This window comes from Cyprinus carpio, chromosome B10, assembly GCF_018340385.1.
Source record: "Cyprinus carpio isolate SPL01 chromosome B10, ASM1834038v1, whole genome shotgun sequence".
In the NCBI taxonomy this organism is placed as follows: domain Eukaryota; kingdom Metazoa; phylum Chordata; class Actinopteri; order Cypriniformes; family Cyprinidae; genus Cyprinus; species Cyprinus carpio.
Window position 1 is genome coordinate 22,214,927 of NC_056606.1, and position 17,694 is coordinate 22,232,620.

General features: G+C 32.8%; 1 protein-coding gene across 1 annotated transcript; it reads right to left on the reverse strand.

The window, feature by feature from the left end:
* Positions 1–5,447: 5,447 nt before the first annotated feature.
* LOC109059117 (YKT6 v-SNARE homolog (S. cerevisiae)) lies at positions 5,448–10,068 on the reverse strand. The gene is given in 9 exon segments (XM_042732011.1): positions 5,448–5,506; positions 7,488–7,589; positions 7,797–7,856; positions 7,859–7,867; positions 8,287–8,342; positions 8,345–8,390; positions 8,751–8,850; positions 9,777–9,867; positions 9,963–10,068. Coding segments are annotated over 9 exon segments (606 nt in total). The 3' UTR covers positions 5,448–5,470.
* Between the last annotated feature and the right edge of the window lie 7,626 nt (positions 10,069–17,694).

Consider the following 17,694-nt stretch of genomic DNA (forward strand, 5'->3'; position numbering starts at 1 on the left):
TGTATACTATTATAGTTTTTATTAGTATTTTGAATTAGGTTTATTTTTAGTTTAAATTTTAGTAATTTTATTATGTGCTTGTCATTTTTTATTATGTTTTGTTTTTTAATACTATTTATGTTAAATATTACTGAAATGTTTAGTTTTAGTATTATTTATATTCTATTATAGTTTTTATTAATATTTTGAGTTAGGTTTTAATTTTATATTTTCATTTTAATTTCAGTTAAAGTTTTAGTTATTTTGTTATGCGCATTTGTCATTTTTATTACTTTTTTTGTTAGTTTTTTTAAGTTAGTAATTTTAGTGTTTAAATTTAAACCTATTTCAGACAGTTGCAACATTTCAAGTTTATTGGCAGAAAAGAATGTTGTACGTTTCAAGATCATGAATCACATCCAAAATAAAAGTTTTTGTTTGTTAGTTTAAATTATGTGTGTGTACTGTGTATATTTATTATGCATATATAAATACACACACATGCATTATATTTCGAAAATATTTCCATGTGTATATTTATATTCATATAATTATTATTATATATAAATATATTTAATATATGCACATAACATATTTGTATAAACATATGAATGCATGTGTATTTATATATATCAATAAGCACACACACACATATATTATATTATATATACAAGCTGTGCTTGTGGTTTGGCTCACCTGAGTGAGTCTCTATGTGCTTTAATTTACCCAGGATGCCATGAGATTGGTGACTAAGCAGGTCAGACTGTAGAGATCGTAAACAGGAGCTGCTCAATCAGAGAAACTCACAGTTTGTGATCGCCCATTTCAAGCAGTTCATCTCTAATGTCCAGTGATTGGCTGTCATTGACTTTCAGTGACAGACGTACCTCCGAAGACAATCCCAGTAGACTCTGCAGCTGCTGCGACACCACAAAGACCTTCATCCCGCCGTCATCAAACCTCACCTGAAGAACGATTACCTGAGTAACAATTCATTGCCTTTTTATTGAGTCTGTATTTCGATTATGAGCATACACGATTTGACAAAACGAGCATTGTTTTCAGTCCCGATGGCACTGAAAAGTACCTCGGCTAATCCTCATTTTCAATCCTCTGGAAGAATAAAAAGAATAAAGCAGGCATGCTTTATTTGTGGACGAATACAGATCATTGTATTTGAACAGTCTACATATTTATATAATAATGCCACATTGGTTAATAGCTTGGCTTAATTTTGTCTTTTTTTTTATTTTTTTAGTTGCTTTCCTCGCTATATATATATATATCTGTGTGTGTGTGTATGTATGTGTATGTATATTTCTATTATATATATATATATATATATATATATATATATATATATTATATATAATTTTTTTGTAATTTTAGCACTTTTAAAGTTATTATTCCTAAAACATCATTTAAGCTTTTCATTATTATTATTTAATATTAATAATATATTGCTAATTGAGATTAACAAAAAAAAAAATATATATATATATATATATATATATATATATATATATATATATATATATATATATATATATATACTTCTATTATTATTTAATATTAATAATATATTTTATTTCCGCTTAACTGAAATTAACAACAAAAATTTTTTCTTACATTTATATATTAATGCCATATTGTTTAGTTGGGCAGCAGTGATTTTTTTAATAGTTTTTTTTTTTTTTTTTTATTGTTGTTATTATATTATTTTTTTTATTTTTTTTTGTTTTATTTTTTTTTTTTTTTTTTAGTTTGATTTTTTTTTTTTTTTGTATTGATATACTATTATATTTTTTATTATTCAATTTATGAAAAATATATATATATATATATATATATATATATATATATATATACATACAGTATATATCTTTGCTTAAATTGAAGTACTATATATATATATATATATATATATATATACATATATATATATATATATATATATATATATATTATATATATGTCTGTTAATTTTTATTTTAGTTCAAGAAAAAAAAAGAAATCTAATTTTAGTAAATGACTGGTATTTGGGTATTTGAGAGGACTTGAATTGTATGTAAAAACAGATCCTGTAATGGTGCTCTGAATGAATGCTGTTTTTATTTACAGTATTTTGCATTTGCAGAAGAATTTCAGAGGTAAAAATCCACTGAAGAGTTTTCGCTACACGAGGAAGAAGCGTGAAAAGAAGGCTGGGAAATCCTGATGGCAAAGGAGCCTGAGAGACACTGGGTTTGGATTGGGATGTTGAGGAAATCTTGACATAACGAGTCTTCTGGATACTTTGAACTGTGACTGTCATCCCGAACAACTTGACGAACGACTGATCTTGATGAATATTGAACATGAAATATTGTATGTTTCATTAATACTAACACTCTTCTTCATAAAGTGTCTTGTGTTCTGATTTTGTTTATAAAGTTTTAGTGCTACAACATGTTTTCAGCTGATTTAGACAACATTGTACAAGTAATTAACATTTACAAAAATTATAATATATAATTATATAATTCCAATAATTTAATTATTATCAAAAGAATGCATCCACATTTTATTATTATTATTATTATCATCATCATTACAAATGAAAACATTTATTTCTCATAAGAATTAATGGAGAAAATTAAAACGTCACTGCAAAATAAACCTTAATAGTCTTCAAAATAAGCTTAATTAAAAGTCTTATTTTTACTTTTCATTTAAATCAGATTCATGGTATACAAGTATTTAAAATGTAAACATTTTTTCAGTATGTTTTCTTTAAAAAAAAAGTGAGACATTTTACTCTCATGAGAATTCAGACGGAAAATGTAATGAAAATAAAAATATCGTTTTAAAAATATATGTCTTTTGTTTTGATTTTGAGATGAAATGTGACTTGGACATGTTTCATGAGATTTATTATTCATATTAACAGTTGAATAGTTCATCAGCTAATATAAACCTTTTGGTAATGCTTTTATCGCTGTATAAAATGGAGAAATGCACAGATTCTGCAGTTGTAATTTGATTCAACATCAACTACAGGACAAGTTATAGCACAAGTTATGGTTAAAAACCGATGGAAGGCATGTTTTGTTACTGCCAAATATTTATTAGTCAACATATTAAATTTTAGTACAATTATGAGTATGTGAAGGGGAACAACTAGTCTAAACATCACTAAGTGTTTGTGTTCTTCTAAAATGACCCAAGGCAAGGTTTGGCAATTACCAGAAAAAGGGCCCCCTCAAACGGTCTCACACTACATCAGCAGTGGTTAGTTGTAACTTTACATTGCTGAGGGAAAGACAGAAGCACACAGGTTGAACACCCCTCAATTAGACCCCAGTAAAACACTGTCATGTTTACTGTGCTAAAGAACCTCAATGAACATAAACATCTACACACAACCTCTCAGTCCACCTCTACTGAGTATAAAAGCACAACATTAGTGTTAGAAGAACATGCCATAGTGATGAGTTTAATATGTGCAGACAAGATAGTGAACCCCACAAAAATAATGTTTGGGTTATATTTCACCTCAAAAAGGCAAAGGAAATTTTACTTAAAGATAGTAAAGCTAAAGTATTTTAAGACAGTAATTTGAGATTATTTTCATGACAGTTATGCACATTTTAACCCCAAATTCTCATTAATGTAAGACATTTTCCAGGCTTTTTAATTTTTTTCTTAAATTTCTGTTATTCATTACTGTGTAATACATTTTTTTTAACTTTATATTAAGTACTTTACAATTTAAACATTTTTTCTAGTACAATTATGATGATTGGGGGAGAATTATTCTACTTGCCAAAATTTCCAACTATTATAATTACTGCTATTATTTTATAACTTATATTTAAATTATTTCAAAAGAATGCATTTTTTTAACCAAAAAGATAATTTAATTCTCAGTAATAATAAGTGAGAAAATGTCCTCACAAATTATATAAAATATTATGAGATTTTAAAATCTAAACAAAATACAATTTAAATATACAAACACCTATTATTAATTGTTGAAAGAATGATGAATAAATGTCTTCAATCACAAATTGGGAGAAATTTGGGAAAATTTTTAATCGTCAAAATGCAAAAAAAAAAGTTCTAATTATGAGATTTCCAAAATCAAAACCGATTAGAATTTTTTTTTAAATCCTATTATTAAATTATTTTTGAACAAATGCATTAACTTATTTTCTTAATTTATGTATTATTATTTTTAAATGAGATTTAATTCTCACGATAAATTGTGCAAAATGTCAGTATCAAAAATTGGAGGGGAAATTTTTCTTAACTGTCAAAACGCAAAAACATAAATGGTCTAAAATTAGATTTTCTTCTGATTTTAGGGTGAAATAAGACCTGGACATGATCTTGACAGGTTCACCCAGATACTGCCGGTTTTACCCAAACTTTTGTGCATCTATATTTAAGCTTTACATAAAGAGAAAAAGCACATTAACTTGAAACCAGGACTCAGAAGTCGAGCCTTCAGGCTGTTAGCAGCAAAGCGTCGTTAGATTGGATTCAGCATTTGAGAGGTCCAGCGTGGTCATGTGATCAACATAACACAGCACAGATTTACTCCCTAACTGCTTTCCATTCCTTACAAGGGTCAAGGGGGCTGATTTCACACTAAACCACACTTTAAGGCTTTATTATGACTCTCAAATAATATCACAAGACATGTTCGTTATCAACTACCAAATGTACATATTGCAGGAATGTTTCTTAAGTATTAAAAACCAAATTGCAATAACAACTCCTGATGCAAGAAACCAAAGCCAATACCATTCAGTAATTTATTTCATTTCCCAAAAGAAAAAAGCATGAGAACTGTGCACAAACAGACTCTGGAAACATTAATTTGGTCAGTCGCACACACAATAGCCGAGAATCCGAGCGCTGTGACATCAGTAGCATAGCATTATTTACTGTTTTCCACATTTTAAAGAGATTACATCCGCATACATGTTCACTCTACAAAAGCTTCAAAACTGCCAAAGCTGAATAATGAGTGAAATGCAGAAGTTGCAGCATTTTTTCACTTTCGCATGTCCTCCGTTGAGATAAGGCTAAATCAGCTCGGTCTACAGATATCAACACACCTGCATCTAAAGTAAAAGGCCACGGTAGGAGGGGCCGTTTGACTCGAAAGGCCCCTCTATGCTTTTGTCAAGATCCGTTTGAGCTTGCGGAGGCCCTGAGGAACCGTCAAGAAAGAACACCAAGTTCTCCACACACACGCACAAAAATGGATGGCGGTGTGAGTGTGGTTGATCATGGGAAAATCAGCCCCCTCTGAGGCCCATTGTTGTATACCCGTCGGATCCAGCCCTCTGCGTGTATTCACTATGACTGCTGCGTGATAAAAAGCGCAGCCCACACCAGGACAGAGAGAGGGGAAAATAGAAAACCAGAGAGAGGGAGAGGTGGCGAGAAGAGTCCAGTTCCAGTCCGATCACGCATTGATCTGTAGCCCAGTTCAGTCCAATCACATGATCTCGCAGCACGAGTTCTGCTTGCGTGCCTACAACATAAAAACATCAACATTACATCAGATCTTCTGAAGCAACTTTCTCAGTATTTTCCATGTGGTTTTTAAGGAAAGACACTACAGGCACTGGTCAATTTTGAGATTCTGGGCTATTTGGCTTTTCATAATGTGTTGTTTCTGCCTAAAAGAAAACATCCCAAATAAAATCCCCAAATTTCAGTGTTTGTTTTATTGGACTTTATCTTGTGTCTGTGGATTTGGTAATTATAATACATATCTTTAAAGAACTTTTTTTTTTTATTGTTTTTTTCTCCACTTTTTTCTCCACTCCACTTATGAGTACAAATTTTACAATTTTATTCATATCTATATTCTGAACATTTATATAGAGTTATTTGTTCATTTAATAATTCACAATTATTTTATTTTTTAGTCTTTATCTATTTACATCAGTAGATAACACTTATCTTTAAAGAGTTTTTTCTCCACTTCAGTGGCACTCACATAAACTAAATTTTACAGTTTTACTCATATTTATATTAAGATTGTTCCTGAAAGGTTTGTTCATATATAATTCGCCTGATTTTATACAGCACTTAATTCCTTTATATTTCTCAGTTTATTTTTTTCTTTCTGCCTATTATCAGTATTTTCTAATTTATGGAGTGATAAAAATAGATACCTTAAATCCCCTCTGTAAAAACTCATATTTCAACATAATGAAACAATAACTTTGAACCTGACTTTAACTATTTGCATCTGTAGATTTCAATTACATTACATATCTTTAAAGGATGTTTTCGCAAAATTAGTTTTTTCTTCACTTCAGTAGTACTTACATAAACCAAATTTTACAGTTTTATTCATATCTATATTGTGAACATTTATATAGAGGTGTTTTTTCATTTAATCATTCACAATTATTTTATTATTAGACTTTATCTATTTACATCTGTAGATTTACATTATAACACTTATCTTTAAAGAGTTTTTTCTCCACTTCAGTGGAACTCACATAAACTAAATTTTACAGTTTTACTCATATCTATATTCTGAAGATTTTTACTGAAGGGGTTTGTTCATATATCATTCGCCTGATTTTATACAGCACTTTATTCCTTTATTTTTCTTACTTAATTTTTTTTTCTTTCTGCCTGTTGACAGTATTTTCTAATTTATGGAGTGATAAAAATAGATACCTATTTTTAAATCCCCTCTGTAAAAACTCTAATATTTCAACATAATGAAACAATAACTTTGAACCTGACTTTAACTATTTGCATCTTTAGATTTCAATTACAATACATATCTTTAGAGGATGTTTATGCAAAATTAGTTTTTTCTTCACTTCAGTAGTACTTACATAAACCAAATTTTACAGTTTTATTCAAATCTATATTCTAAACATTTTTATAGTGGGATTTGTTCATATATCATTCACACTGATTTATATAATATCTTATTCCTAAAAAAATGTTGAAAATGTATTTTTTCTGGCTGCTGACAGCATTTTCTGAATTACAGAATGACGAAAAGAGAAAATCAAAGTTCTTCTGTAAAAAAAAGCTAACTTTAATATGTCAACAAACTCAAACAAGAATTAATTTTAAACCTGGCTTTATGTAATATTCACATTTTTTATTTTTTTTTGGAAATATACGTGTAATTAGATAATTAGATAATCCCTCACTTGCATATTTATCATAACATTTCAGAAAACGTAATACATAGTTGATTATATTTAAAATTGTAAACATTTTTTTTGTAAGTAAGGTAAAATACTAGTTTTTTTATGCTATTCATCTCGAGAGTGACTTGCCTTATGGTGCGTTGCTAGGATTAATATACTTGGCATTAGGGATTTGTTCAAATCACTAGCCATGAGTATGAGCAATAACAAGAGTGAGTGTTTTAGAAACCACCACTAATGAAGCTTTAAAATGTATAACAGTAATGACATCTTAATAAATTGCATGTTCTGTTGCTGTGTTCCATAAGCATGTAAAGTACTGACCGTTTTATAAAAGGCTTTTGATTGGTTTCCCAGATGCTCAGATTTCTGAACTAAATCATCCAGCTTCTCTCCTCTCTCCAGAAGTGACTCCATTGTGTTGTGCTGAGGGAAGCACATGGTAGAGTGGAATACAAATGCCAACGCACATTAAAAAAAAAGGCAAACAAACTCTTCTGTGTGTGGCCACAATCATGGCACACTTACACACATCAGCATGCACTGAATATCAGCATGGGGTGAAAAAGATGAGATTAAAACAATCAAAAAAGTTTGTATTACAGGAATGTTTTCAAATCATTATTTGCTCACCAAAAATAATTTTGGTTTTTCATCCAGTTCTCTTGCGCTTTGGGTCATAGCGTCCAGCCTCCACGTGGATTCTGTTGAAACAGGAAGAGCTCAAACTGTTATGGGTGAGAAGTGAGAGAGTGAAAAAAGTAGAAAGTGAAAGTGACGTGACATACACGCCAAGTATGGTGACCCATACTCAGAATTCGTGTTCTGCATTTAACCCATCCAAGGGTGCACACACACCGTGAACACACACACACACACACACACACACACACCGTGAACACCGCACCCAGAGCGGTGGGCAGCCATTAATGCTGCGGCGCCGGGGAGCAGCTGGGGGTTCGGGCACCCCTTGCTGGTGTCCAGTCATTGTGTGCCAGTCCAGGACTCAAACCCAACCTTAGGGTTAGAGTTCGAAACTCTCTAACCACTAGGCCACGACTTACCCGTGATGAACACTTTTTTTTTTTTTAAACTACTACGAGCGCACAACGCTGCAGCTCACCTGGTATTTAGCCAGATGGCTGGTAGTCGCTGTGTACTGAATGGTGGCAGGAGAACAGAAGGCCAGTCTACACTGTTGACCTGTCTGGAGAACTCATCCAGCACCTGCAGACAACCACACAACCATTAAAGAGAGAAAATGGTCATACCTAACCATTAGAAAAAAAAAAAAAAAAAAATCCGGGAAAATTATTTTCAAAATTTATTTATTTATTTTTTTTTCATTTAAATGTACACATTTGAATTTCATTTAAATGTACACATAGTTCATTTAAAAAACAAATAAATATTGTTTGGAAACTTGTATAACAGTCTTTATACTAATAACACATGGCGTGAAGTTTTATTTAAGGATTTAAGTATTTTTAAGATTGAAATAGTTTTAAAAGCCATGGTTTTAAAGCCATGCAGTCTCTCAGATAGATAGATAGATAGATAGATAGATAGATAGACAACATAACGCACCTTATCAAGTAAAGTGAAGCAGACTGAGGGATATTCACTGTCTGCGATCACAACACCACCAAGATTGTCATTTCGCACGTACACGTGACACAAGTACTCACTTGGGGAATACACAAACAAACAATTAATTAGTCACTGCAGTTATGAATTTTACAAAACTACACTTGCAGACAATATAATATTTGCTAAAATAAAAAGCCACATAAGTGTACTTAAAAGGGAGTATACTTTCATGACTATGATCTTAATTGTACTGTCAAAATTAAATATTTTACTTAAATTACGTTGATCAGCGCTAGTTGTTTTTGCCGTGCTTTAAGTACACTTACTTTAATGTGTTCGACTAACATACTGAATTATAAGAATGATTATAATTTTACCACTTGCTAAAATAGTAACAACAACAACTAAAAATATGAAAAAATTAGTGCTGTCAAACAGTAAATGCGATGACACTACATCCAAAATAAAGTTTTTGTTTACGCATAGGTATATGTGTTGCTACTGTGTGCATTTATGTATATGCATACATACACACATACACGGTATATTTTATTTTGAGAAATATTTACGTGTTTTTACATATTCGCTCGTATGTATTGTTATATATGCATAATAAATATACACACAGTTACATATACATATACTAAGAAAACAAAAAACTTAGATTTTGGATGTGATTGAAATGCGTTTGACAGCTTTACTAAACTCTATTAAGCATCACAAATACATTTAAATGCACGACACACAAGTTTAAATTGGAAATGCTGTTGCGTGAATGTTTGTCAGCCCAATTTGAAAACTAGAATGAGAAACTAAAACATACTTGAAATAAACATTAAGGTAAATATTAAAAACTTCAGCTAGAGGCTAATGCAGCATTTCTAATTTTTTATTTTGTTTAGGTAATGCATTGCTAATAACTAGTCCTTCTGCATCTGAACAAGCCATTATTGAACTCAACAGCTACCACAATCAGGCCAGAGGCAAGCATTTAATAAGGCTTCATCTTGATAATGTTATCACTGACCTTGTTTCTTTGATGAGCCGCGACGGCTTCCTAATGCTGAGCGCTCAACAATCAGTGCACTGGTGAGCGGCCATAAACTCCTGTAAACTGCAGCACAAAAACCATTTACAGTCCGGCCGCGATGATATCGGTTCTGCAGCTTAATAAAAAGTATATAACCAGAGCCGTTCTAGATACTGTACCTGATCTCTGGAAGAAACTGAATGATGACAGATCATACACCGCCTTCAGCAGGTTGGCCTTTTCTTCTGAGCCTTATACAAGGCGGATCAGACTGTAGAGTTTCATGGTGTTTATGGAACAGATCTGCATTGACAATATTATTTATTTTATGCGAATAATCATAGTTTCTATTAATAATATAATGATTGATTCAGGATGGTTTTTATTGATAAATTATTAAAATTTAGATCATTTTATCCTGAGCGACCTACACTGCACTTTATTATTTTTTGTTTTTTTTACTTTATGTATTTTTATAAAAAAAATAACAAAATAATAAAATTAAAATTATTGATTGTGATGAAAATTGTGATTTTTTTTCCTCCCTAAGCAAAACTCACACAGCACTTATTGATTCAACCACGGTGGATTATAATAATTTTAATTATTTTTTCAAAATAACTAAATCGCAAAATAATATAAAATACAGCACCATGGTTGATTCAGAACTGTTTTTTGACTGATTATTCATATTTAGCAGATGATTTTATACTGAACTACTTGAATCAACTAATTATTTTATTATAAATGTTTGTATTTTTTAGGGAAACAAAGTTACTAAACATATAAAAAATACAGCTCCTAAGGTTGCATTTAAGAATTTTTTTTTTTATAGAATGTATTATATTTAGCCATTTTTTATACTTGAGCAACTTACTAAATACAAATGTATTCTTGAATCATCCTGTGGTGGTGTTTTATGTTTTTTTTTATTTATTATTTGAAGACAACTATTATTATATTTTCAAATGTTGCATAAGGTCAACAAACACAAGGCCAATATTACCGCAGTACAAAAGATAACCCATTAAGACAGCATACACATAATTCAACTTGCAAATCTTGATTTCAAACCTACAACCTTTTAGTTACCAGCCAATCTAAACTACTACACCACACCCAATATATGATAAATAACTATGAGATCAGCCCATAAAGACGGGCCTCTGAAGAGGCGTATCAGAAACCTTGAAAGCACAGGATCTTCCGGCTTATCGAAAGGATTTATAACGGCGTATGTGTCACAATGATTCAACACAGTTCAACAGCCAGCTAGTTGTGGATGACTAACAGAAATGCTAGCAGCCTCGTGATAGCTCTGAAATACACCGATGTCGCAGAATTAATCGTCATAATCGTAATCTTTCTTATTAAAAAGGCATAAGTCGACGTGAAATTGGTTTTAAATACAAATGAATTGTCATTCTTACCTGCTCTGTGCCTTTAAAACAGCCAAGACCTGCAAGCTAATCCGCCTAACAGCTAATCTGAGACAGCATCAGACAACTTTTATTTATTTTGTCCTAATCTGACCGCGGTGTACTTGAACGCTGCTATACGAAGTCGAAAAATTAACTATTATTTAGTATAATGAGAAGATATAATAATCACTAGGTAATCAAGAATAGTCCGCGTTATTTAACTGAATATATTTAATCAGCTCACACAACTCTCCCGAGGAAATCTTTTTTTTTTTTATTGCAGAACCCGTGCACCCTACTAAGATAGGCAGGAAGGAAAGCGTGGCATTTCAAAATAAAGCCAGTCCTTCACGCACAAACGCATGGAGCCTGACGTGTGCGCAACGCGAGAGAAAATAAAAGGTCACTAGCCATATGCTGCCGCAAAACAAAAGTTTCCTAATCACAGGGTGCTCCAAACTTTTAACTAAAAAGAGCCAAAAAACTACAACACTTGCCATTGAGAGCTCGCTGGGCGAAAAATGTAAATGTTGCCATTACATCACAACTATCTATATTATATATATATATATATATATTATAGATATATCTATATATATTATATATATAAAATAAGCAGCATATTATATTCAAAAAATATATTAAAAAATATCTAATTAATCTATTTATTGCATGGTAGATTTGTGCATTTCAATAACAATAATAAAAACCAAAACGCCGTTTCAAATAAACATGGTATTATATTATCTACTAATTTAATGGAATGACAATTCTACATAATAGTAGAGGTTTATATGGATCTGTTAATGCACTTAACAACGAGTCGAATAACAATTAACAAAATGAATGTATTGAGACACTTTTTATTGGAAAAACATGTGCACATTGATAATATGGCGTGTACACAAACAAGCATGCTTATTTGAGGAAAGCTCAGTGAAATAATAACATTTTTTTGCAATACATTCAAATAGCCAAGCCCTCATTCTCGTGTATTATCCAACATAAAGACCCCCTGCAAATTAAAGTAAGAATGCATATTTCTGTCTTTTCAACTGTGTTCCACAGAGGAGCTGCTGATTCTGTAATGTAAGAGCCTGGTACGCACTTTGAAGCCCTTTAAAGAGGGGTATATTATCACACATTTCCATACCAATCCTCTCTAAAAAACAACACCCTCCATCCCCACACATTTTCCCCATTCTTGCATTATTCTGCCTACTCATAAGCTTCTAATCCATGAGTGAGTGTGCGGTAGTGCACATGATCAACCACAGTGCCCTCAAACACATTGCTCCTTGCTAGGTTGAGAATTGCTGGTGTGCTGGCCGTAGGGTGCCCGATAGTGTGGTTGTCGGAATCGTTGTTTGTGCGTCATCTCCTTCGTCGGAATCGTGCCATGGCTTCCATCATCTCCATTCGCCCGCTTAACGCATACGAAACAAAGTAGCATGACGACGCCGCTAGAAGTTAGGCTTCTGGGGGCCCTGATAGCGTCCTTGGTCGCCCCTGTTGCCATCTCCACGTATGACGCGGTTGTTCTGTTAGCGTGTTTATCGGGGGGTAGATCGCCAGTAACCAGCTTTTGCGCTTCTTCTTGAGCATGGCGCCATGCATTTGGTGAATCGAGAGCCCAGTTGCGCATGTGACGTAATCGTTTGCAAGCTGCCCAAGCGTGTCGCATTAGGATCACATATCCCACAATGTCAAGACATTAGTTGAGTTGGGAAGTCTAAACGTAGGCCCTCCTTGCCGTAACACGATCACTCGCCGGGGGCGTGTGAGAAGCCACGCAGAGTAAATCCCCAGTGGCCCAGCTTTCCGCCCACAAGACATTTGGATTTATTATACCACACCTAAACAAAAAACACGCCCCATCAAAAGTCATTGTGATTCCCTAATTGTTTTTATCATGTACCGAACCACTGCACAACGTAATTACGACTAACTCTATCAAATAAGTTAAATATCAACAACGTAATGTAAGATAAAGGTTCACATTCTCATGGCAAACTCGCAAATTTAAAGAATCACAAGTCTGATTTTTGAGGATGGTAATTCATAAATTAGTGATGGTATAAATTTGAAAGAGAAAAATAAGTTTGGATTATTACTGTGTGATTGCATTATTGATTTTTATGGTCACATAATTTATAAATAAAATATTAGAATAATAATTAAAGAATTATGTAATGATAAAATTAAATTAATTTCGCATAATAAGATAAAAAGTAGTGTTGCAAAACAATGTAAGGCGCGATTAATAGCATCACAAATAAAAGTTTTTTTTTTTGTTGTTTTTGTTTTTTTTAGCCCCTTCACATAAGTATATTTGTGGGTATTATCGTGAATAATAATCCACAACACATTACATTGTATATATTTAAGAAAGAGTGCTTACGTTTATATATTCATATATATTTATATATAAATATACAAGTTATATCCATATAATATAAGTAATTAACATGTAAATCATTTTTGAATAATATATAATGCTATGTGTGTTGTGCTGCTATCGTATAGATATATAAGCATACTACATATTCACAGGTACACCACAGAATATATTATGTACCATAAAAACTGTTTATGTTGCGATGCGGGCAATTAATCGTTTGACAAAATGCACTACAATAAAGTCAGCATATAAGTGAAATTACAAGGTTCTAATGATGCACGCACAATACTCGCCAAATTAAGAGTACGGAAAAAAACACAAAAAAGTCCTGATATCTTGAAGAGTTTTTACTCCAATCGTAGTGAGAAGATGATCTGCCCAACCGAGAAATTTTAAATTTTATGAAGTGAAATAATACGGTGTGCACGTCATGTTTGATTCACTTCACTGACACCGCCTCGGCATTTGCATAGAGCCGATTCCCTACTGCACGTCTTTCAACAAATCCTTTACTGCCTCGAATTAGCCCAACCTGTGGGCTCACTCATGATTAACATTTTTGTAAAGCTTTGTCCGCTGGTTTTACGATGTTCCTTTTATCTGGAAAATATAAATTCTGCTCTCCGTCACAACCTTTTATGGCCTTGAGTTTCAGCCACTATGTCCACACGAGATATATGATATTGTATGTGTTTTAAACCTGCTCAATGAAGCCAAAGCCAGCAGAGCCTCTCGGTTTGCTTTTCCCACTCCGACGCCAGTTCGCTCTCATGTTTTTTTCTTATTTTTTTTTTTTTTTTTCTTTTTTTTCCCGCGGAAACTTATCGCACCAAGAAAGACGGAAATATCAAAGCAGTTGGTCTGTGCAAGGTAGCTGAAGTCATTCATGCCCTAGAGCAACACAGAAAAGTGTAAAATGTGAAAGCTGAGAAATATTTTTTTACTTTTATTTGATAGAAAAGAAATTAGGTTTTCTATGTGTCAAGGCAAAAAATATTTCTGCAGGTACCTACAAAGGAATTATATTAACACAGTGTTCTAATAATTAGTGGTGTCATTATTTATTTTAAAGTGCTTATTTAATTGCCGATTAATCACACCAAAATAAAAGTTTTTGTTTACATCTTACTATATGTGTGTGTGTATAATGTGTAATTTATTCATGTGCCCTTATAAATACAAACACATGCATGCTATATATTAGAAAAATTATGCGTGTTTGATTTACATTAAATATATCTTTTATATACTATAAAAATAGTAAATGTACATATACATGTAAATATTTTCAAAAATCAGTATACTGTATGTGCTGTCGCTATTTTACATACAATAATACAATAAACTAAACACAGTAACACAATGCATATAGTATGTCAAACCCAAAAACCTTATTTTGGATGTGATTAATCGCGATTTAATTGTTTGACAGCATGCTCATTTTATTTATTTATTATTATTCATTTTTATTATTCCTACAATGATATTGTCCATCTGTAAATATGTATAAATATTGTAAAGTTTCTTCTTGTTATTTTTATTTCAATTCTTCACTAATATTGTTTATTCGTATTATTGTTTTGTAATTAATTAAATTTTTTGTCAAATACTTGTTTGTCATAAACAAACACTTTAGCAAAGTTTGTACTATTTTCTGCTTTAATTTTGAAAAACAAAAGAATTATAATTTTGTTCAATAAATATACTGCTCATTAAAATATATTTTGAAAATACAGAAGCAAAATCATTTTAATAATGCCTAAAGATTCTAAAAAGTATTAAGGAGATCCAATAATAGATTGGATATATATTTACAGTAGTAACAACAAATGATATTTTAATTATATGATCTGATTAATATCATGTTTTAAATATGAATGGCCTTCATTATAAACATGGTGATTATCTCTAATATTGGCACACCCAACATAATATATTGATATTTACCATCTGAATCTAACCCTGTCATGTCATCAAATGGAAAGGTCAGGCATCTATTAATTATCATTAGTATAATTACTGTGCGAATTTAGCCCTAACAGCAGGGTTGCTTTTGACCCCAAATACCATACTTTTAGATATTCTTTAATCATAAAAAAGACCTTAGTCTCAAAATATACTGTTTAATTTTTAGCCGATTCTCATTTGCAACTTAAATAGGGATACTCCATCCCCAAAATGAAATTATTGTCATAATTTCACTCGTAAAAAGCTCAGTTCGTCTTCGGAACACAATTGAAAGATCTTTTGGATGAAAAACCTGGACGGCTTGTGACTGGACCATAGACTGCCAAATAAATAACAGTGTCCAAGGAGCCAGAATAAAAACAGTCTCCTCTGTGGTCTTCTCCACATCACCGTATGCTGAGTATGCTCTTTCTGTATCAGCCGCCCCACAAGGATGCGCGTTGTTTCTTCGTGTATATTTAGCTTTGATTTGAAAGAAAACAGCGCACCCTGTGTGGCAGCGGTATGATACAGAAGAGCATACGCCAGGCATAGCGGTGATATGGAAAGATAACAGAGGGGACCAGTTTTGACAAAGAACAAAGATTGTTGACTATAAAGGCTCTTTTATTTTTTGGTTTCTTCGCTTACAAAAGTGTTCCCGTCGCATCATATAACCCAGATTTGCACGTCTTGATGGCAGATCGGAGTATTCTGACGACGACTCATTTCTTAAACTTAATTTTTATGGACCTTTGACACTGTTATTTATTTGGCAGTCTATGGGGGACAGTCACAGGACCTCCAGGTTTCATCCAAAATATATCTTAAATTGTGGTCTGAAGACGAACAGAGCTTTTTACGGGTTTGGAACAACATGGGGGGTAAGTGAGTAATGACAAAATTCATTTTTGGGGGTGGAGTATTCATTTAAATCTACAACATTTTAAAAAAAACATTCAAAATATTAGATCAAGCAAGCAAGCACAGAATCAACTTTGCGCTGACTGCGCCCGGGAACGTTTTTGTGGCCCGTCGTAGTGCGTGTAGATGAAAATAATACCCTATCCTTAATTGCTATAAAATTTTCTGTTTAAAGGATAAAAATATATTATGAAAAATATATATTACCAAAAAGGAGGGAAAAAAACTAGAGCGAAATTTACTTGTTCATCACATTACTGCCACAACGACGCATCCAGCATGGGGGGGGGGGCCGGATGATGATGCCCTGGCTCCCGTGACCGTCAATGACGGCTCGGCGGTGACAGGAGCCACGCTGGCTTTTCAGTCGGTATGTCAGGTGACTGTGTGCGTTAGTACGTCATGGCGAGCCAGCGGAAAAGGTTTTCATCCGCCGTTTCCGCGTGAAGCGGGAGCGACCCCCCCTGCCATTCTGATCGCTGAATCCTGGCCCCAGGTTACTTCCTTGAGTTCATGTGCTGGTACGCCCCCGTGCACCCGACGGACCTCCCCTGCCGTCCGTGGCCGACCGGTGGTGGACGCATTGCATGTCGAATGTTTTTAATATCGTGGACAGCAAGCTTCGTTCTCACGCCCCTCGGAAGATTTAGCCCCCCAAAACAAATCATAAGCGGCGTTCCTCTCCGACCAACTGATGATTGCTTTAGTTTCAACCACAACGGATCCTATAGAGTTCAGATTTGTTAAGTGAATTAAAATCGTGAAACTCAAAAGTACCCGACTGTGCTGACTCCCGATCATGATTATGAATAGGCTATTGCTCTCTGGGACAGTATTAGTTTTCGTTTATGAAATGTTGACTGTAAAAATTGTGTTTGTTCATTGTTTTTCTTTACTTGGCTTTTTTTTTGGGTAAAAAAAAAAAAATCTGTATTTAGGTTGGTTATAGCTGAAGATATCCAAACATATCTACAGAACGATACATTTTCCTACTTTTGAAATTATAGAAACATAATAGGCATACTTAGTTTCTCTCCTACAACGTGGCCAATTTTTTTTTCCTTGTTTTTGAGCAGTAACTTCACTTCTTAAATGTGTAATACATCCTTGTGTAAGTATGTTTAAAAATATTTGCATGTTTTAGATATGGGGAATGGTGACTGGGAACAAAAATATAAGATTCACCTGCCCCCAAAAGTATTACGTTTACTGAGAAAT